The sequence below is a fragment of the Scomber scombrus genome, chromosome 4, assembly GCF_963691925.1.
Source record: "Scomber scombrus chromosome 4, fScoSco1.1, whole genome shotgun sequence".
In the NCBI taxonomy this organism is placed as follows: domain Eukaryota; kingdom Metazoa; phylum Chordata; class Actinopteri; order Scombriformes; family Scombridae; genus Scomber; species Scomber scombrus.
The window spans coordinates 1,491,137-1,515,045 of NC_084973.1; the positions used below are offsets into that span (position 1 = coordinate 1,491,137).

The window sequence follows — 23,909 nt, forward strand, 5'->3', positions numbered from 1 at the left end:
CTGTTCTATTGTGTATAAGCAGCTGAAGCCTTGCCACACCCACTCAACAGGGCCACAGCTGTGACCCACAGTAAAAACTGTAAATAACTTTTTTTTTTTTTTTTTGTGCAGCTGATACATCATTTATACATGCAAATGTACAATTTTGACCTGTGTCAAATTCATCAGTAAATGCATTCAAACATGTTGTTGTATTCTTCATATTCTATAAAATGTTCTCTGGACCATAACATAGTGATTGTGAATGTGTTTAATCAAACATTTATTAATGACTGTTTGGGTATTAAAGAATGTGAATTTGTGTAGACACTAAGTATGAGTCACAATATGAACAGTATGTAAGGGTTAAACTCAACTCACTAACAGGGGAGCATTTTGAACTAACCAGAAAAGTTGGCAATATTAAAATAGTTTAACAGCATCTGGAGGAAAAAGTTGGTGTCAAAATAATATAATAATGCTCTCAGTGGAGCAGTGGAACCCACATTCTTTACTTTCCATGAGTCAGTGACCTGTTTCTGTTTTGTTGTTTTAAGGAGGTGAGAAGTGTTTGTCCACTACAGTTGAACTCAAACTGTCTAACTTATTTCTAAATACATTCAAATGGCAATACTCACATTCTCTCTATCAGTGATGCTCCTGTCTACAAGCTGAACGTTTATGAAATCACAATTGATCAACTCCTATTTATTTACATCAGTGAGAAATGCATTCAGTCTCTATCTACACTGCTAATATCACACATTATAAAAGTTTGTGTCTATACAATATATACATTTATTATAGTATAGGCTGTACTTACTCATGTTTCTTCCCTTTCAAAAACATGTTCTCTTAAGTTATTCAATGTTCTTGGGAGTATTACTAAGACCATAGCTATACTGATAATGTATACTGATACTATATGAACTATATTTACACATTCTTCCTGTCATATGATGCTGATAGCAGCTATAAACCAGTACAGAGACAATCCTGAGGCTGGGATGTGTGTGTGTGTGTGTGTGTGTGTGTGTGTGTGTGTGTGTGTGTGTGTGTGTGTGTGTGTGTGTGTGTGTGTGTGTGTGTGTGTGTGTGTGTGTGTGTGTGTGTGTGTGTGTGTGTGTGTGTGTGTGTGTGTGTGGGTGGTGGTTGGGACTTCTTCCACCGTACGAGTAGCCTCACAGAGGAATATTTTAAGTATGTGGACTGATTTGAAGTGAGTCAGGGTGTGTGTGTGTGTGTGTGGGGGGGGGGGGGGGGGGGGGGTTGGAATGCTAAAGAAAGGAAGCGTTGTTGTTATCCGCAGCAATAATGGGTCAGAGCCAAGCTGCCTGCACAGGAATGTAAATCTAACACTTCAACCTCTGACACACTAGGATACGTGTGTGTGTGTGTGTGTGTGTGTGTGTGTGTGTGTGTGTGTGTGTGTGTGTGTGTGTGTGTGTGTGTGTGTTGGTATTCCAGACTGGCAGTGAGGTAGGCTCTGCTAAGTGGCATGTGGTTAAGTTGCCTGCTCATCAGCTGAGGACAAGTATGCCAACGTCGTCCCACAAAGACTCACCAAACCAGCTGCAGCGCTCACATATGAGCTGTGTGTTACTATGAACAGTGACACTCATTTGAATCCACAGCATTGTTACAATCACAGCTATGGAAGAAGTCAAATGAAATCAAAAGAAAAGGAAAATGAAATCATTTAAAGTGGGAATTTAAGTATGGAAAACATGGGTGGTACAATTTAACAGAGTTGATGTCATTTCCTGTATTCTGGTGCCTTTTAACAGGTATCTTCATAGTTTTATTGGCTATATTAACATGAGAAAATGATGGGTACTTTTTGTAATTACATCCAGACAAAAGGTTTGGCCCTAGATCATCTATTTGAAGATATGAAAAAGCTGAAAGTAGTAAATGTGTAATGTCTAGGGCTGGGCAATAAACCAATATTATATCGATATTGTGATATTTTATAAATATCATCTTATATTTTGGATATGGTATTATGGTGATATGGAATAAGTGTCTTTTCCTGCTTTTAAAGGCTGCATTAAATTAAAATGTAATTTTCTGAGCTTAACAGACTGTTCTATTATCTGCCTTCATCCATTTAGACATTATATTCACATTACTGATGATTATTATTCAAAAATCTTATTTATATAATATATATAATATTTTGTGAAAGCACCGATAGTCATCCCTACTATATTGTCAAAATATTGGTATTTGGTATTTGGTTCGAAAATATTGTGATATTTGATTCTGACCATATCACCCAGCAATATTAATGACTAATAAACACTCACTGCTTATATAAACTTGAGGATCTCTTTATTCAATTGTAATTTTTTGTTAAATTATTTGTATTAATGTTTTCTAATCACTCTGCTAGAGTAAAGTAGAGAGGACGACTGTAGTCAAAGTTAACTACATTCATATGAAGAATCACACGACTTCAGACTTGTGTCCAAAACTACATTATGTTGTTAGTCAGTTATGTTGGTGGCTTTGTTCACACACACACACACGCGCACACACATTTTTACACACATTAACACCGCTACAGACGAGCACTCATAACACTTTAAATATTCAGGGCAACATTTCAGGACAAGAAGCCTCAACAGCCATCTGTCACCTTTGTATTTTTTGTGTTAGCTGGATAACATCACAACAGCTTCCAGACTAAAAATACATTTTTCTTAACGTGACATTTTGAAATGAATGTGACACAATTAGTCACATTTCAGAATGTCACACCATTATTTCTTCACCAGTCTCCATAGTCTTTTTGTTTCCTTGCTTACTTCATTTTTTCTGTCTTTACATCTTCATTTCATCCCTTTCTTCATCTCTTTTAATTTCTTACTTTCCTCTTCTTTAAAAAAAAAAAAAAAAAAAAACCTCCTCATGTGCATGTTGCCTGGAGCAAATATATCAAACCAAGAGCCACAGAAACAACCCAGTCTACTCTACAGTAACAATCAAATGAAATGCTTAACAGTTAACTATTCTTCATATTCTATAAAATGTTCTTCTGGACCATAACATCTTTTTTCATAGTAGGATTCATCAAATGTTTATTAATGACTGATGGGGAATTTATGAATGTGAATTGGTGTAGAGACTAATTATGAGTCACACTATGAACAGTATGTAAGGGGTTCAATCAAAACCTTATAGAAAAATGATACAATTTGAAAATGGAATCAATAAAATCACTTAAAAGCTCTCAGCAGTTATTGTAGTGAACAGACAGAGCAGTCATCTCTCAGTCTAGGTGATGGAGTCATGATATTTAAATGAGTTATTATTGAACTCATATTTTCTGGGGGGTTTTAAAGTAGACAGACTGCAGCTTCTTATGCATATGTGATTGAGGATAGTAACAGACATCAACTAAACTGTCATAGTACCCTAACTAAATGAACTGGAGCCTGTTAGCTAACATTATGTAACATACTTTTCTGTTTTTGATGTGATGACCAGGAGGACTAAACAGAGAAGTACTTTCATATCACTTTAGGACATTTCTCATTTGTTAACATTAAAAGTGATGGAGTGAGGAGAGTGAGCAGTGAATGAGAAACATAAAATGTTATTTTCTGATTCTTCCACGGTGGTTATGTCCTAAAGCACAAATAAATAAGCATCAAACACTCAACAGATGATTTACTGTGGAGACAGACGCTCTTTTCCTCCGCTGCATTTCTCCTTTTCATTCAGTCATTACATCATGCCGCAGTAAATACAAAGAACTGTGTGTTCTTTCCTTGTGTGTTAATATTGCTGCCATCATTTTTAAATTCCTCATTGATCTACTTGGTTCCTCATATAGTGGAAACACAAACAGGACTGCACTACAGGTTCAGAGTTTAGTCCATGAGATTAATTCCTCTGGGTCCAAATCAAGTGGGTAGTTTCAGGTCTAAAAAGTGATGCCAATGCAGAAGTGAATTAAACCTGTATTCTGCACCGGTTGTAAAATGACCAACTGAATAATAGTCTATGAGAAAATGACTGTAATTCTGTTTTAAGACTGTTATTAGCATTAATATTAGCATTAGCACAGTTAACTATTGACTATAAGCTATAACTGCACCATGCTAGTTAGCAGCTAGCACTAGGGTCAGCTCCACCCTCTCCATCCAAATATGGTTACTTCTGGCTCCAAAAATTAAAGATGGCAACGATCAAATCACTAAACTGGAGGCTTTAAAAGAGCAGTCCTCAACCATCTGTGATGTCACAGTGACTACATCCAGATTTTTTAATAGTCTATGGTCCAAAGTATCTGGAGGACTTGACAGAAATGAGGCTGTAAAGGTCAAAGATGCCAAATTGTACACAATTTGTATAAGTGTGGATACAACAGAAACACATAGCCTGATGACTAAACTAAAACTGCCAAAAAATAACAGCACACTTATCAGCCAGGCGTGCCACAACATAATGAATCTGTGTGTGTGTCACAAAACTAAGAAAAGTGAAGAATAAATATTCAGCTTTGCTTCCAGCACATCTAATAAAGACACAATGTTTAATCTGCAGTATCATGGCAACAGTCATTTTATCTTCTGTCTTGATGAGTGTAACACAGTGCCTTGCTGGAGGATGAATCAGTGTGAAGGGATATCCTGCCTCATGTTTAGACCTGTCACCATAACTACTTTAGTTGGACGATATATCGTCTGAGAAATAATCGCGATAAACAATATTATTGTCTTTTAAAGAACATTTTATACCACTGATATAATGATAATATAATAATATAATCTAAAACAACTGATAAACTAAAGTAATTCAGTTTATTGTCCATGTTCAATCTTGTATGTACTTCATGTGTGTATAGTGTACTCACTTTCTACACTTTATTTACTTTCAGACCAGTTAGAGACCAACATGATACCAAATGCGGTCTTCCCTGATGTTAGCTTGGGTTTCAGCAAAGCACCACGCCCTTGGCCTCTGAACCTATTCCCCAGCCAGAGGGCAGTGCCAGTAAACACTAAACACAGACACTTGAGGAGGGAGATAGAAAGACACAGGCAGGAATTTTATCAGTCAGCCACTCCCAGCAGCTGCCCGGGCTCATGTGGCTGGGTTACCATTGGTCAGGGAATTTATGGAATATCTTGCAGTTTTATGGAGCGCGTTCAGACGGGGGGGAAAGTTCTAAATCAGGTCCGTTAGCAAAGTTTATCCTCTGGGCCATGTTGATACTGCTTGGCGTGGGTGCATGATGTAGGGCAGGGCTGAGCTTCCTGCTTCTATATGAAGTGAGAGAAGAGAGCAGAGGCTGGGCTGGAGATAGAAACATGCAGTTTGTGATTGTGAAACAAAAAGAGCTGATTATACTGACACGATGTAATCAGAGAACAACACTGGCTCAGGGGACAGCCAAACATCACTGACTTCAATCAGCGTATAACTATTCTGTTAGACCCGCAGGCTGAAATTAGCAAACAGTTAATGACGAATGTGTTTTTCCCACTGATCACAGAGTATTACATCAATCTTTACTCGTCAAACAAAACAGCTGACCAGGATGTCAAAGACTACCACAGAATGGAAACAATCACAATAGTGCTACGTTCCTCCACACAGCGCAAGCTCAGCGTTTATAATAATGGTAGAGTGAGTGAGCGCTAAACGGGTCGTCAGATACTTTTCCAAGTTGTGCGTAAATGAAACTGTAAGTGTTAATTCATGCAACAATACGAGTTGTTCATAAGTACATTAATAAATGCTGGTAAGAAATAGCCTACATATACGGATCATTATTATATTATTCCCAGTAGTTGTAAAGCTCTGTGGTTTCCTTAACCCTGCAAAATATGCGGGGCTTGCATGATTTCATAATCCCCGCATTTCCGTCGCAAAAAAGTCACATATGTCTTAGCAGAAAGTTGAAAAATGTTATGTTTACTTCGCACGTTAGCAGCCATTTCCCCTGTCGCCATGGGAACGTTATGAAGTGACGTATTACACGACGTGAACGTCATCGAAAAGCTGCAAACCCCGTGATGAATCAGTCTCATTGGACAACAAAAATAAGTGCAAAAGACCGTAGAAAAGCAGTTACCTGGTGTATTACATGACAGTGGGGGCAAATTATTTTTGCTCTGTGTTGGACCACAGGTTTTCATTTTCACAGTGGACTGTTGCACTATTTTGTTACCAGTGGGTTAAATCATACTAGTTTTAAAAACCTTACAGTTGTAAGTATATTAGTAGTATGTACATTTACGTTACAGTAAGAAATTGCACTTTGTGCATTGGAAGCACTTATTTTAACAGAAGATGTCTGTTTTGTATAGCTACCTCTGTAAAACAGGACGCACACTTTTTATTTTTTATTTATTCATTTTTACAGAAGTTGTAGCATATTCCTTTTGTAAAGCTACAGAACTTGTTTGACTCATCAATGTTTTGTAAGTTTGAGTCATGTGTTTATTAAAGTCTGAAATAAAACAAGATGAGAACTTAAAGCTGCAGTTGGTAACTTTGAGGAGAGAGAGGACTTGAAGAAGTACAACTTTCAGATCCCTCCCCCTCCCTCTCCGCTGCACTCCTGCCCTGCCTCCAAAGTCCCTCCCCCAGAGGAGGCTGACGTGCGTGCGACGGCATATGCTGTTGTTGGTAACGGAGGTATCGGTAGTTTTGTCCTCGCTGATGGTTGTTGCTGCACCATTACTTTCTCTACGCTCCTGAAGCCGCTCTCCCGAGCTGAGGATGAAGGGGGAGGGGTCTGTGTGCGTGAGCAGTGATTGACAGCTGTCAGACACTCCATCAGAAACCATCCTGGCTCTGATTGGTTCTTTTTGTCCGGTCGCAGTGGATTCTAGCAATTTGCCAATTTGCAGTAGGAGCAGTAGGTGGGGCTAAATGAGCCTGGTTTTTTTTACAGATTACTAGTTTCATGTAATGCTGTCTTTACATAGTGACAGTCTTAGCAAATATGACAAAAAGTTACTTTTATAAGACTTACCAGCTGCAGCTTTAAATATTCCCATAAAACTGAATAAATATCCCGCATATTACATCGCATTTTTTAAGAAAACGTGCCGCATAATCAAGGAGTTTTGCCCACAACAATCACAAAAAACTACATTTTTCTGGAAGGACTGATTATTGGTATTTTTAATTTTCCTTTATTTTTGTGACAGCTCCCCTAAAGTGAAGTCAAAACATCGCAATCGCCCCCTGGTGGCTGGCTCCAGTATAGGTCAAAAGCCCCGCCCCTCCGTGTCATTGGAAGGGACATCAGCCAAACTAAAAAAAGGTCACAGCTTCATCAGACAGGTTGACAGCTGAGGGGGGGGTTCCTGCGGACTGTCATCCTCCCGCCCGACTCTCACTACAAATGACGTCACACAAGCGAGTTAAAGGCTCCCAGAAACAAGACATTTTGTTTTCATTTTTGCTTAGCGGCAGGAAGTGATGACGTGTCGTCTATATTTATACAATTACTGTGCACAACAACAGTTTCTTGCATTAAACCCTTCTTTTTTGCTGTCCTTGGATAGTGGGGAGTGAAGAGGACAGGAAACAAGGGGAGAGACAGATAGCGATGACATACAACAAAGGTCAGCAGCAGGAACTGAACCAGGAAAGTTGTGGATATGTGGCATGAAGAGTAACTATTCAGCACCACTGGTTTCAATAGTCAGTATTATTGTATTTTATATAAGATGTTTTCTTGTTAGGGTTCCTCCATGGCCCCTGAAGACACGCTACAACTGTTTCCACAGGTTGACCATGACATAAACTGATACTGCAATGGAAAAAATATCAAGACTTATAGACAAAGAAAATCATGTTTAGAAGCAGCCTTAGCTACACAGCTACTCTTGTTTCCATGTTTGACTGTGCCAGCTGTTTATATTTGATATGTGCCAGTGTGTGAATGCTCTCCCTGTGTACTGTCAGCAGCTGTGTTGGTGTGAATACGTCACACAGCCTCAACTGGGCTCTCTGCTATTGTAAGAAAACAGAATGGAGCTGATGAACGGACCCCCCCCCCCTGAATCATGGCTGTATTGATAAAAGCACAGTGACGCTTCGGTTACTTCACTGCCTCTGTGACCATGCCTTCTTACAACTAGTCCACATTCTCACTGTTACAAAGGAGAGGTCTCAGCTGGAACGTAACTTCCCACTCCATAATACATCAAGGTGCTGTGCCACATTCAGTTGTGTGTGTGAATGAACAATATGCACTGACTAGATTAGACATGGCTCAGGAATGAGAATGGATTTAGCTTATTAAGAAGAACAGTGGATTTGTGCTCAGTACATTTCAGTCTGCTCTGCTGTTGAGTTCCTTTTTTAAACTGCATGTGAAGCACCTTATTGATCCAAACAGGAACTCACTTACCATCCGCTCATTAAATAAAAAAGAAAACACTTCCTCCTTACTTGTTAAGAACAGCAGTGGGGACATTCTGTATACCTGTCAGTTTTGTAGAAGCTGATCCATGACACTGATGTTGACTCTGAACTGCTTTCATCTCTTAGACTTCATGTGACAGCACAGCTATATTTGGAGCTGAAATTTCAAGAGCTTCATCATCACACTTTCATCAACACTTCAACTGCTTTCACCTGTTACATGAAACCTGATATTGCAACCGCAACACTTCAGTCCTTACAAAACAACTGACACTTCACTGCTTAAAGTGAACACGCTTCAACTATCTATTGGGCTTACACTTCAATAGATAATTCATCAGCTTTCAGTGCATGATTACTCTTCTCACTTCAAATCCTTTTAGTCCTTTAACTACAGACATTAAACACTAAAGTCCATAAATAAAGTTATGTGTAATAAAGTGGAATGAAACAGGAAAGGCAAGGAACCAGCTGAAATCCATGAGTAGTTAGAAAGTCATTCTGCCTCCTATCAGCTGGGTTAGTACATATTGATGAGCTATAAAAAAGGTTTTTGTTACCAAGGTGTCACACAAGAGACATCTCATGATGGGTAAAAGCAAAGAGAAGATTGTTGCAAAACATATCAATGGATGTGGTTACAGATGTATTTACATTTCTGAATCTTCCAGTAAGGACTGTTGAGTCCATTATCTGGAAGTGGGAGGAACATCACTCAACCCCTCAACCGGCCACACATAGGAGCTCCTCACAAGATTTCTGATCAGGCAATCAAAAGGTAAGTCAGAAGAGTAGCTCAAGAGCCAATGAGCATTCAGAAAGAGTTCAGAAAGACTTGGAGGCAGCAGGTACAACTGAGGAAAAGTCCTGTTGAAGCTCTTTTAAAGCAACATTTGGACATCTATGATATACTGGGAGAATGTAGTCTGGTCAGACAAGAACAAAATTGAACTTTTTGGCTGTCATTCTACACACCATGTTTGGAGGAGAAATGGCACTGCACCTCACATCACAGCATCTTGAAGCTGTCATTACACACTAAGCATTAAATACATTTCAGCATGTTCAATACTTTTTTCCTGTTTCATTCTCCTTTAATACACATAACTTTATTTATGGGCTTTAATGTTTGGATTCCTTTATATGTGTGGATTACTTGAGTTAAAACCAAAGTCTGGTGAAAACGATACATTTACTGAAAAAAATGTTGATGCATTGAATACTTATTTCCCCCATTGTAAGTAGCGAGCTGAATTCAAGACAAGAAGACAGACTACCATAGTTTAGAGGACTGAAGAAGAGAAGGCTGTCATTGAGTCATTAGTGTGATCACCAAGAGACTACAGAATCACACACACACACACACACACACACACACACACACCTCAGGTTTTTCCCATTAAAGATCACCATTAACCTTAACTAAGCCTCCTACTGGATCCAACCAGCCAGACCAGAAGAAGATTTTAAGGGGGCGGCGCGCACGCACACACACAGACACACACACACACCCACACACACACACACAGAGAGGAAGAGTCAACCTTGACCTACCAGTGAGTTGTATTGTCTAATCAACCCCCTTCCCAATGTCATCCCTCTAACATGAGATGAAATGATGTTCTTACCAGTGTATTAAAGGCCTTGCTAAAAAAAAAAAAAAAAAAATCATGTTCATGATAAATAGTTCATGAATAGGTGTATGCTCTTGTACAACGTGTAACAGGACAGCACTTATTGTTTGTAAATCATCTATAGAGTTAAGACTGACAGTTGTCTTCTAAAATGATTCTTCACATAGCTGTAAAGTTGTACAGGTGGTCACAAAGCAGGCAGGGCTCCTTTAATCTGAAGCAGTATTACAGCATACTGTAGCAATCCTGAATCACTCTCCTCACACACACCCACACACCCACAAACACACACACATTTCTTACTGGTGAACTGATTACATCCAGTGACCTTCTAGCCGCAAACCCAGCTGCTGTAATCTCGATCAAATCAAGATGACAATCTGGACAGGATTACAATCACTGCATGGTGTCAGATAACTCTCAGCACGGGATGTCTGTCTACTTTCAGGCCGAAGTTTGACCAGTTGTACAGAGTTGTAGAATGATAAGCAACTGGAAACACCTGCAGAGTCGCAGTTCCTCTATGTGACCGGCTCTCCTATTGGCTCCCCTGTAACACAACAGGTGTACTGCCAAGCTAACTATTGGTTGGTCAACCTGCACCTAGCCTGAACAACGCTTCACTGTCACTTCAGGCACATCTGAACTGACACACACACACACACACACACACACACACACGCACACACATTCCACGCGTAACTTCGACACTCACACAATTCTGGCGAAGCGCGTTCACGTCACGGCGAAGTTGTGCTACTGAATGTTCTCCAGTGTAACGTCACACATGTTAAATAGTGCCACTTACTCCGACATTTTCGCTCCTGCTCGGGTAAGAGGCCAGTCTTCCTCCGCCTTTCACCGGCATCCTGCTTGCTCCTCGGGTCGGGCTAACAGGCGCTTTGTCTTCGCGGTTAAACCCAGAGCCGTGTGGACTGACACAGTTGTTAGCTTGGTGGCTAGTTTTTTCAAATGAAACATATCTTCGTGACAGACCAGGACAGCTCCGCCCCTCGTCGCTGCCAGGCTTGTGTTTCTCCAGGCGGACACACACAAACACACACAAACACACACACACATACACACACAGACAGACAGCCTACTGGAGCCAGCAGGCAGAAAGAGGGAGGTAACAACTGTCAGCTACCACCACTGCTGCTGCTACGACAGCATAACAATCATGGAAACTCACATTTCCTGTTTCCCCTAACTTGGAATCATTGTTTTAGTATTTGTTAAAAAGTGACAACATTTAGAATGCGATGTTTGGGAAATGTGGTCAGGACCGCCGCGGTGTGTTTGTGTGAATATCTGGACTAAAGTGATCTTACAGAAGCAGACGGAGGGCCTACTGTTATTAATGTGATCCAAATAAAAGATTAGAAACCTTAATGGATGTTTCTCTTGGTAAATTTCCCGACATGAAATCTTGGGCGCTGCACTTTTTTTTCTTTTCTTTTCTTTTCTTTCTTTTTTGCTTCTGATTGAATCGTATTTTGATGAAAGCATTTCTGTATTGATGATGAGTGCTTCATTTTCTGGTGATGCAGTTTTTTGTGTCTATTAACAAATCATGAAATGTGTTTTTTTCATAAATGCATGTCAAATAAAACAGTAAGACAACAAAACACTTTCAAAGACAGATTCACACTTTTTTAAGTGTGTCTTCAACCAGCAGTCATGTGTTCATATGAACAGTACACTGAAAGAGGTTTTCCTCTCTGTGATCATTCCTCATTTAAAAGTAGACGTGAAGCTAATTTGAGGCTTCAGCAGTCTGAGCTTCACTGCTGAATCCTGCAGGGGATTAACTTCATGTTAGTGAAAGATGTCACTTAAAGGAAATGTTCACAATTCTTCAAATCAAGTGATATCTGACACATTTACAGTCTTTTTAGCATCACGTTCCCTCTTAGTGTTTCCCTGTTGAGCTGTGGTGGAAGTATAGGAACAAAAAGACTTTGGTACTAAAAACACTGTAATGTTGAAACATAGAAGATGAAGATGAAGACTCATTTGGACGACTGAAGCTTCATATTAGCTTCAGATCAACTTTTAAATCCTGGTTTACACAGAAGGAGGACTGTGGATGTGTATTATGAAGGGATCTTCTAATGGTCAGTATGAAGCAAGAAAAACATCATTGTTCATTGTTTTAAGACAGAGTTTAAAAATTGTGAACCTGTCCTTTAAGGGTTTTTTGTTTTTGTACTTTTTGCAACATGTTAAGAACTGCACAGCACACAGTATGTTATTTTTATATTACATTTCTGTAAACACCTTGAATAACACTTCTGCACATGGTGTTGTTTCAATTTTATTAATTAGGCTATACATCTGCCAGACAGACCTGCAAAAACGTTACCTTGAAGTCATTAGGTGTAATTTAACAGCCCACTGTATTAGAAACATGTAATATATAACATGTTTTATGTTAAATCTCTAGCCAGTTATTCATTATCTACGTCAAGCTAGAAGAAGTTTGCTTGGAACACATCAGCTCTACCCTGTGAAACAAATCATCATAGTGGTAGCATATGTTTTACAGTATGCTAAAGACCCCATTACAACTTTTTAGGCCATATGTAATATAAAAGATTACTGGAGACTGTGTTCCATAACTCATACCTTATGGTTGTGCATTGCTTTAATATGCTAACATGTTGTTTGAAGCACATGTTAATGCGGTCCAGTACAGCAGTCCAACAGATGGTCTCTCTCTCTCTCTCTCTCTCTCTCTCTCTCTCTCTCTCTCTCTCTCTGTTCAACACTCTCTAAAGCTGCTCACTACTGAATGTCATGAGCTTGGCTGTGGATATTCAGCGTTTGCTCCTGATCATTTTGGTGACCGCCTGAGCTTTTGTATTGTGCCACCTCGGGCTAAAATTTGCCCATGAACAACGCTTTGATTTGTAACAAAATGATCATGTGGAAAATGAAAACTAACATCTGCATCACTATTAAATTTACAATGGATGTTAACAATCGCCAGAGGAGGAATCTTAATGATATTTAGTGTTCCAAAATTTCAAGCTGTACACAAAGAAAGTCAAAATTGAATTGTAGGATTTCCATTCCTTTCACAGAGCACATACATACTGACCACATGATGACTCCTTTCTATTTGGGAAATTTCATCCACCCATATGATAAATTTTACTTTTATAAGTCAAAGAATGGCTGTGTCAGTGGATAGAAATGTCACAGAACTGCATCATTTAACAAGAAATCCCTACTTGATGAGAATCTGAAATAAATTCAAAGAAAGTTTAGATGTCTTTATAAGTCTTTATTATCTTTGTGCAAAGTGGTCAAACAGTCATACAGAGTGTCATGCAGTCTGCAGGGTGCAAGACAAAGAAAAAGAGGAAACGTTCTTTTATAGCACAGGATACATCATTCCATCATTTAGGTTGCTATATTAAAACACAGAACAAGTTTGGTTTTGGCCAAACTTGCAGATAGAATGTTGGGTCATCAGGTTGAAACGGGAAGCCTACCATCTGGACAGTGTTCTTGAGAGGCCAAAGGGTTACAGACAGGGCAGAGAGGCTAGAGAGAGGTCAACAATTTGAAATCATCGAGAAATAGAATTATTAGGTTGTCTTTAAATATATCTCTTACACTGATCATTTGAAATATTCCATTACAAGCCGATTGTCTCTATATGGGACTATAAATATAATTCCCTCTAGTAACTTTCCTTTTTTTCCTGGAGGTTCTGTCCATTAGTTTAACAAAGTGGCTTAAAGGAGGAGGTGCTGGTCCATGCAGAATCTTAAAAAGAAGACATAAAGAAGTCCACTAAAACCTTACATACTAAATAAATGATATCTGTCAATGATATGACAGTTGTGGTAATAATTTGGTTTGTTGTAAGGAAACCTTGAATGTTGTTTATAAAGCAAGGGCATCAGCTTTAATATGGAAATTCCAGTTTTGGCTCAACTTGTAACACAATGGCATTTCTACACTGGTGGTCTCACTCTATCTCTATATGTTGCTGGTCAAGTTTCATGAGTAGATTTTTCAGATCTTTTCCCCAGAGCTAAACAACTTCTCTTGGCCACATTAGGGAATTCCATCAAATTCCATCGACTCTCTCGATTCTCTTAATACAGTCTAACAGTGCAGTTTTAATTCATCCTCCTCCCACTGAGTGCACTGTAGACATGTTTACATACTTCCTTAAGAACATCATCCAGCCTTGTATTGAGCATTTGAGAAAAGCCTTTGTAATAATGTTCATGCTGTAGGAGCAGATCATTGTGAAATAACTTCTGTGCAGATGTGATGAAATCCTCCTCCATTTGATCTACTATGGGTAGTATTGTTTTCAGTTCAGAGATATAGCAGAGTTTGAATTAGTGGTATACAGTAGGATTTCATCCCTCTTTCTTTTTTCATCAAATAAATACAAATCCAAAGTAGAGGCCCCTTTAACTCACCACACTGATGAGATTGGACAAAACTATCCACAGCTAACAAACTAAGTAGTGCATTGATATTAGTTAGATTGTTTTTAGGCCAAATGTCACAGTTAGTAGACTAACATATTGGCAGACATCATATTAGAGGTGGAGCCTAAACTGGGCTTGTCACATTCAGTTCTGTTGATAAGGGTAAGGGTTAGATTTAGAAATAGAAAATGCTGATGACACTGTATCTTTATTCTGTTTGTTATATTTTCTTAATGTCATGTTAAAATTGAATTATCTGCATTCTGAGGTTTGATGTTGAGGGGAACCCTTGTTGATTCACACAGAGATATACATGAAAGATTACCGGTGTACACATCAGTAGACACAGACTTTATAAGAAATAATCAAAACATACCTCTTATCTAGCATATTAAGTGGAAAGGTAGAGTGTAAAAAATCCCTCTTTCTTTATGTTTTATACAAACCTAAACTACTGTCTTCCAACTGAAAAGAGATGTAGATGTTCTCAACCAAACCCTGGAATTAACATAAACACAGTTGAAAACAGAACCATTTTGGCAGGATACAAAATATAACCACAAAATATGTAATCCTATTCTCCAATAGGACTGTATAGAGATCCCTGTACAGTAAATGTCCATTTCCATTTTGTTCTTTCTGTTCTTCCAAACCAAAACTGCCTGTTTCAGGTTTAGTCTGTCGGTATGGTGAGAAGAGTTTGTTCACCTACTGCCCGATTCTCACAAAGGGTGAGCTGTTTGTACTCCCAGACTTGTTTGTTTGAATTTGCAGACAAAGTACAGGGCAGGAGGCCAACACAATCCACTCCTGTGTACTGCCAGGGTTTCTGTGGCATGATAGAGACTTAACACAATGTGACATATTACTCAATGTCCACTGCCATGTTGTGTGTGCCAGGCTTGGGTACTATGGTAAAGTCAAGATCTTCTACTTTAGGCTGAATTCAGAAAGAAATCAGCTCTGTGTTAAACAACTGATTTTATATTGTGTTGTAGTGATCGCAAGCCAAACTGTCAAATACAGTGTTCACCAAACAAAGTATTCCATCAGGAATGTGCCCTGATTGGTCCACACAGGGCCTTGCCAGATGACGATGTGGCTAAAGTTGAGGCTGGTTAACTTTTTTCCACCAGATGACCCTTTGTTTTGCCAAGCCCTCCTCTGGTGGTCTGCCAAGGAGTGTTCAAGAGCAGAAACGTTCAAGAAAAGTGATGAACACTCCTTCCCCAGGCTTTTTTTTAAAGCTTTGTTCAGGGGCCATATTTCATATGCCACAACTTCTCAATCCTCCTCATCTTTCTGCATCAAGGCAGCTCCCAGGCCAAAGTCACAAGCATCAGCATGAATGAAAAAAAAAGGTGGGTGTGATCAGGAATCCTCAAGACAGGTGTTGATGTGACACTTTTTCAGAAGGTCCACAGGGGTTAGACATTTGTCATCACTGTCAAAAATGGCATCCTTCCTGGTGAGGGTGTGGACACGTACATTGTCCTGAAGGAAACAGCAATAATATCCAGTCAGACCAAGGAATTATCTGACTTTTGTTTCATGGTGGATTGGGTTTTGAGCTCCATCACAGCATTGATCTGGTTTGAATCAGATGTTATGCTTGAAGTTATGATGCAGCAGCTGAGGAGGGTAAGCTCACTCAGACAGAACTGACATTTATTGAGCTTCAGAGACCGATATGCAGCCTTGAGTCTCTTGAGTACTTTTCTCCAGGTCAGGTTTTTCTCAAAGGTGTGGGAGGCAACAACAATGTTGTCCACATATTGTAGCAATAGATGAGACCAGCAAGGACTATGTTCATGAGCCTCTAAAATGTTCCTTTTGCATGGCAGAGTCCAGAGGGGACTACAGGGACCTGAAACAGATCACAGTGTGATATGAAGGCTGTTTTTGGTCTGAACTGCTTTACATCTGCTACCTGTCAGTATCCATAAGTGAAGTCCAACGTTGTTGACTCAACAACACTTGACCAGGGGTATGAGTCTCTTTGACTTCATTCAAACCACGTTTACCATCATGACCAGGGCAGCCCACGGACAAGTAGATGGATCATTGATGCTGTCCTTCAACATGAAACATTTTTTGTTGGAGATGTGTGATAAGGTAGAAGATTGATATGCTTTGCAACTCTTGTATCAATGACATGACAGGTCAAGGAGGTGCAAATGAGACAACTGTCAATCATTTCGTCAAAACTGGTGAGAAATCTTATCATGGCTGCTCTCTGTTCCATCTAGCTTCAGCAACTTTTCCATTACAGGGAACCTATTATGCTAATCTCCAGCTCTATATTTTTATTGTGGGACTCCACTACAGTATCTTTGCATGATTCACAGATTGAAAAACTCTTTATTTTTCTTATACTGGCCCTTTATGCAGCCCCTCTGTGTCTTAGCTTGTGTCTCTTTAAGGCCTCCTCCCTGTGAGCACACTCTATTTTAACTGGTCAGCTTTCTGGACGCCTGCCAAGCAGCAGCTGTATCAAAGTCATGTAAAGTTGCCAGCAATGCAAACCCAACATTTCCTGGTTTACTGCTTCAAATTAAAAGTTTGTATATGACTAAATAAAGGAATGCTTTTTTTGTGAAGAATTTACAGGAAATTAAACATATTCCTCACTGAATTAGCAGAGCTTTGTTAGTGTTGCTAAAAACAGTCCAAATAACAAGACATGGAGCTATTTGGAGCTCTTTGTTGAGCAGATCAGTACAAGCAGAAACAGGCACAGTGATGATGATGTTTGATGAAAAGCTGCAGACCAGCACACTTCCAACAGGATACAAGTCCATTTATTTATAGAGAACATTTCAAAACAGCAGACGTTGACCAAAGTGATGTATAGGGGTCAATGACGTATGAGGATTTTCAACAACTCAATTTTAAATAATAAAAACAAGCATATCTAATGCATTAGTTCAAACATTCAGAATGTTGTGTACTTGACAATTCATATTACAATTTGAAAGTGATTTTAGTGGGTTTTTCAAGATTAATTGGCACTGGCCTGAAAATAAAGTCATTTGGTGCGACCATGATTCATCTTGAAATATCTTATATAAATAAAAGACCATCATTTACAAAGATTTTTAAAAAATGCAAATACTTTGTTTCCAAACACTTTATATTACTGAAAACTTGTAAAAAAAAAAAAAAAGATGTGAAGCGTGTTAAGTAAATTAATTTATTTCAAGATGAATCATGGTCGCACCACATGACTCTTTTTAAAGGCCAGTGCCAATTAATCTTGAAAAACCCACTAAAATCACTTCATTTCAAATGTATAATATGGAGCTTCAGGTACACAACATTCTGAATGTTTGAACTACTGCATTAGATATGCTTGTTTTTATTATTCTACAATTGAGTTGTTCTAAATCCTTATACGTCATTGACCCATAGAGAGATTCAAATTTGATTGGTTACAATCATTATAAACAAAAATAAACAACTTATTCTACTTTGCCCTGCTGTGCAATGGATTCATTTCATCAGCCAACATCAGCTTGGGCTCAAAGTAGGAAAAACAGTTGGAAACCAAGCATTCAGAGCAGTCTTAAACTGGAGCTTTTTGCTTCAAAGCATAACTTCTAATTAAACTTAGCTCATTATTTGAAACGTATTAACATGCGTCTCGTGTGATCCGATGACTCAAACCACTTGCCGAGGCGGTCTGGGACACATTTGACCACATATCTTTTAAAGTGTTGATGCTAATGTGTCCTGATGAGTCCCTGTCAAGGACGTAACAGGAAAATACGTCATCAATGCAGGCCGTGGAGGTTGTCGAAAGAATGGAGATGAGCCCAGATGTATGTGGTTGGAGTAATCTGAACAGATGGAATAGCCTACATGTATATTAGTTCTTGAAACATTTTTATTAGCTCTTAGCTCTTTAGCCCGCACTAAAAACTAATCTGGTGCTTCTCTGACCGACGTCTGATCTCCTCGTAGAAGTGATGTGGGCAGTAATGTGTCTCAGCTGTCCAGTTGTGATCGAATCACCCAAGAGGCATGTTAATACCAGATGTAAACAGGGTCAGAGAGGCTGCTCTACACTGCTGAAGACATGATAACACAGCGGAGCACTCCACCTCATTTTGTTATTCGCATACAGGCAGGAGACTGTAAGATGTATTCAAATGAATTAATCAATGAATTAATGCAGTTAACTTTGTTTTAAATAAAAAGGGCTGTTGACCATCTATTTATCTGCTAGTTATGTTTCATATTGTATTTTATTGGACTAAAGTCATAGTGAATTGTTTGGTACACACTGTACTGAAGCAAGAGACTGAAAATTGTGCCCCTCTGGCCAAAGTATCATGATAGTATCAAATTAGGAGATAAGCATATAGCTCCAGCGGTAAATAAATAAACACTGTCATTTGTCATAACCTTTATTTTTCATCTTTTTGCTCCATGTTGGTGTAAAATTTAAATCCTTGGACACTTTTGTCTGTCAAATCGGGTGCATGCATTTAGTGTAATTAATTATTTGGACAACATTTATGTTGTATGTTTAAGAATAAACAAGCAACTATGTTCTCAATTGTCAGCTGTTATTTTTACTTTTGAATTAAATGAATTTAAAAAGGAAAATTAATTTTAAAAAAACAATTAGTATGTATTGAAAATTAATTAAAGTAAAATTGATAGGGTATTTAAGCTGGAATGACTCCAACTAAAAGTCACCACACACACAGCTTCTCATTGACTCATCATACATGAGCAGCAGAAAATAATATTCATCACCTGCATCAATTCATCGGTTGGTCCATCACATTAAAACAAAAGTAGGCATCACCTTGTGGCGCTTTTTAATATTGCAGTACGACATTACTAAACCCTGACTGTTAGAAGCCTCCAACAACACAAGGTCCTGTGCCCTTTACATAGTAGGCAATATGAATCTAGTTTTTAAAGCTACCAGTTTTTTTTAGAAAAAAAGAAAGTAAACACTACGGCAAAGAGAAAGATAGTTTTGGAAGCTGAAGTTAATTAGAGCAAAGGATGTTCAATCTACAGCACAGTGTAAACATGAAGAACTGTCTAAAATCCTAGAGGCTGCAGTTCTGGAAATGTCGAGAGGTTACAACAATCAATATGATTTATACTTGAGGGACCTTGTTGGTCAAGGGCAAACCTCATTGTACAGGAAAGGTCCTCATTCTCTGGTACAAGTATCTAATAGCAGCTAGGATTTTTTAGTGAGGATGTGAAGGGATCATATACCATACCTGGGAAGTTATTTCATGCAAAAATTGCAAGATGAAAAAACTGATGACATAGTGGCCTGTCAGAAACCATATAAACCATGATGATTCATCACATTTGAGTGATAGAGCTTTCAGACCTAGACTGGCCCAATAACACTGGAAGTGCTGTCCCTCAGTCAAACACATTGTAACACAACTCCCAGCTGGAGCAGGGAAGTGAGCATGGTCAACAAAACAGTAAAATGCAAAGAAAAGAGATAGATACTGGGATTCTATTGTTGTCTGAGGTATGAAAATCTCAGTTGTATCCACTGTCATCTGATGTTGCCTTCCTTCCATTACAGCTGGATAATAGCACAAAGTGTGGTTCTGATCCCATTTCAAATAATACTAGAGCTACAATCAGTGATAGTTGTATCATTAAAGCACTAAATGCACTTTGGAACTTGATTATGTTTAACATCGTACGCTGACACTACAACACTTTGTAAAGGAGAGGATAACCATGAAAACCATAATATGTTCCTTTAACTGTATGTTCCATGGGTGGACAGTCAAAGTAACAGTTGGTTGCTTATTGTTGTCATTATGATAGTGGCTGTTTCTTTCTTTGTTAACAATAAGCCACATAGACTGACTCATTCTCTTAATACATCCCTTGAATCATAGTTCATATAGTTTGTATCTTTTCACTGACGTTACAGTATGCCCTGTTTTGCCTCAATTGGAAAAACTTTCCAGCTTTTTCTTCACATACATAAGTATTGAAAAATTATGGGGGAAAAAATCTATGAATCTTTCCTTTCTAGTATTGGTTTACAAGGTATTGAGGATTTAGTATTTTTTTGTTGCTGTTTGCATTGTTGTATTGTTATATTGTGTATATGTATTCTGTATCAGATACAGTAATTGCACGGTCACGTTTTGCACTACCGCCATGGTACACATTCTGTCCTACCATGGAATTTTTCCCCCTCATTTGTACGTGTGTATGTGTGTGTCATATGAGCTACTGGATGCCTTTATTTCCTTCGGGATGAATGAAGTATCTATCTATCTCTTTAAAAAAAACATTTTCACAGTTTTTGCTTTTTATTATGCTTTTGTTTCATTGTTACATTCTTACGGGAATACTTACAAAAATTCACTCTGATAAATATTTCATTTGTGTGGCCTTTGCTACATAATTCCTCATTCCTTTCAGAATGTCTCAAAGCTTTTGTTAGTAAAGTGGACAAATATAATATATAGACTGATGTAAAACAAGTGACCGTTCATGTTCAATTACACTGTGTTTAGTTACACCACTAGATTAATTCTATGTGGCAAATTACTCACTCTGTCAGCACATCCATTATCTACTGACCTTCAATCTCCAGGCTGAATTTCATAGCAAACTCATCAAGCATGAGCTGTGATTCAGCCCCTGCCTGCAAGTGTGTGTGTGTGTGTGTGTGTGTGTGTGTGTGTGTGTGTGTCCTAACACGCTGGCCAACCAGTCTTCCGAAGCCCTCCCTTTTTAAACACAGTCCCAGCAGCTGAGAGAGCCACCAGTCACATTCCAGCATCAGTGCCAGTCAAAGAGACACAGTGACATCTAGAGGTCACTGAAGGAAACACACACACACACAAACACAGCAGGATGAGAGAAAGCAGAGTTAATGGATATTGGATAGGATACAAATATTGTTAATTAAAAACTAAAAATAGCAATAATGATTTGGGTTGCTGGTTGTACATCTCCTAAGACACATACCAACGCTGAGAAGAATCCCGTTGCTGTGCATTTTAATTTGTTGACAGATAATCCATCTACACCAGAACACCCCACAATGGAGTCAACATCCTCCTATTGAAAGAGACATTAAACATATTTACCCTTAACACCCGATCACCCACGAGTATCTTACATTTTGATCTCAACCTTTTTTTTTGTAAATGCTTAAGACTGAAAAAAAATACTTTTTCTACAGTATCATTAATAAGTCTCACACTATTGTTACTGATTTCAAGATTCATGTTTTGACTGTCTCTCTCAGGACTAAATATCTTGTTGACGGTGTTAATATTAGTTTTTTATATATTTTTTTTTTTCTATTTTCCCTATTTGCTTGTTTCCCCCTATGTAATCATTTCCATGTTAATCTTTTGTTAATTTACATTCATACTTTCTCACTATTCAGTGACAATAGCTCTGTTGCAGTCTGTCAACACATATTTCCCTCTCTCACACAGTGGTGTGCAGATCACTGGCAGAGCTTCAGGGGGTGCAGCTGTGGCTCTCCCAGGAGCTCGGAAAGTTTTTTAAAAATGTACAGCAATGCAGTAAAGTAAGTTAACACTACAGTAATTATGTGTTATCATTCAGGTTTCTGTTATTATACCTCAGCATAACAATGGTTGTATACAGTAACTTGATTAATCCACCGCCTGTCGAGCACGCTTACTGACTCAAATGAAACACACCTACCAACCAGTAGCTCACAGGTACATTCACAAATAGAAAACTTGATATAACAATGCAGTGCATTCATCCAAAATGCTGCAACTTTACAAACAGAAGAAATGTGTTCTGTATCATTGTCAACCTACAGCAAGGTCTCTACTAGCTGTGGCTCAGGAGGTACAGCGGTCGTCCAATCAAAAGATCGGTGGTTCGATTCCCGGCTCCTCCACACCACATGTCGATGTGTCCTTGGGCAAAATACTTAACCCAAAATTGCTTCTGATGGCTGTGCAACAGTGTATGAATGTGTGTGAATGTAAGTCTTCCTACTGATGAGCAGGTTGGCACCCTGTGTGGTAGCTCCTGTCATCAGTGTATGAATGTGTGTGAATGTGACAGTGCTATATAAGTAGAGTCCATTTACTGTCTGTCTAGTATTACTTCCTGTCACTGTTATGATTGCTGATTGCTGAAGTCAAAGCTTATTGAAAACTAAGGAGTGCAAAGGGAGGGGACAGGCTGTGTGAACCGCCAATACTATTCACTGAAAAAGAAAGAGCAAATCATTTAGGCCCAAATGTGGAGAACTTTGCAGAGAGCAAGCACTAGTACAACACAGTTATATCATTGTAATAATATAACATATCTTCAAAGTCAAATGTATAACTGTTGACAAATGCTGTACATGAAAAAACACTACATTATAGTATACCATTTATTAACTGTTACAAATGCTTGATAGGTGCTTTAACCTTTGTGTCATCCTCCCGGGTCAAATTGACCCTGTCTGTTTTGACTGTTCCTTCTTTCCTCCCTTCCTTCCTTTCGTCTATCCTTCCTCCTTCCCTCCTTCTCTCTTTCTTTACTTCCTTCCTTCCTTTCCTTATTCCCTTCCTTCTTTCCTCCCTCCCTCCTTCTCTCCTTTCTTCCCTCCTTCCTTCCTTCCTTCCTACCTTTCCTTCCTCCCTTCCTTCTTTCCACTGTCCTTCTGTCCTTCCTTCCTCCCTTCCTCTTTTCCTTTCTCCGTCCCTCCCTTCTTCCTTCTTTCCTCCCTCCCCCTACCTTCCTTCCTTCCTTATTTCCTCTGTCCTTCCTTCCTCCCTTCCTTCCTTCCTTTCCTTTCCTCCCTTCCTTCCTTCCTCCCTTCCCTCCTTTCCTTCCTTCTTCCTTCCTTCCATCCTTCCTCCCTCCCTCCTTTCCTTCCTTCTTCCTCCTTTCCTTCCTTCATCCTCCCTTCCTTCCTTGACTCGAGTACAACAGGAGGGTTAAATAATAATAAGTGTTACTGATAAATAGCCAGCAGTCTAAAATATGGACTCATTACACACACACACACACACACACACACACACACACACACACACACACACACACACACACACACACACACACACACACACACACACACACACACACACACACACACACACTGCCAATGTGTCTTAAACCTGAAGTGTTGAGATGTTTGTTTTCACAAGTCTTCCCTCCCTGCAGCAGTCTTGCAGAGATGTCACACTAAGGGCAAAGGAATCTTTCCTGTGCCAAAAATGACGGACTGATGCTGAGACTGATGCTATGTGCTGTGACAGGCAGAAAGAGAGGAGAGAGAGAGAAAGGAGGAAAAGAGAGCAATTCCATATTGCACAGTGCTACACAAATTAGTCATGGGGCTCAAAAAGCAACACAACCCCTCCTACTACTGATCATGATTCCCTTTCTTCTGACATTCTTAGAGACTGGACTGGTAGGATGACCCTGGGTGGTT

The 23,909-nt window shown here is 39.0% G+C and overlaps 1 protein-coding gene across 1 annotated transcript in view; it reads right to left on the reverse strand.

Annotated features, from left to right (window-relative positions):
- LOC133978998 (tight junction protein ZO-2-like) overlaps positions 1–11,047 on the reverse strand; it is a 98,239-nt gene extending 87,192 nt beyond the window's left edge. The window contains exon 1 of the mRNA XM_062417397.1: positions 10,819–11,047. Within this exon, the coding sequence (XP_062273381.1) occupies positions 10,819–10,878 (60 nt within the window). The 5' untranslated portion in view covers positions 10,879–11,047. The remainder of the gene's footprint in view (positions 1–10,818) is intronic.
- Between the last annotated feature and the right edge of the window lie 12,862 nt (positions 11,048–23,909).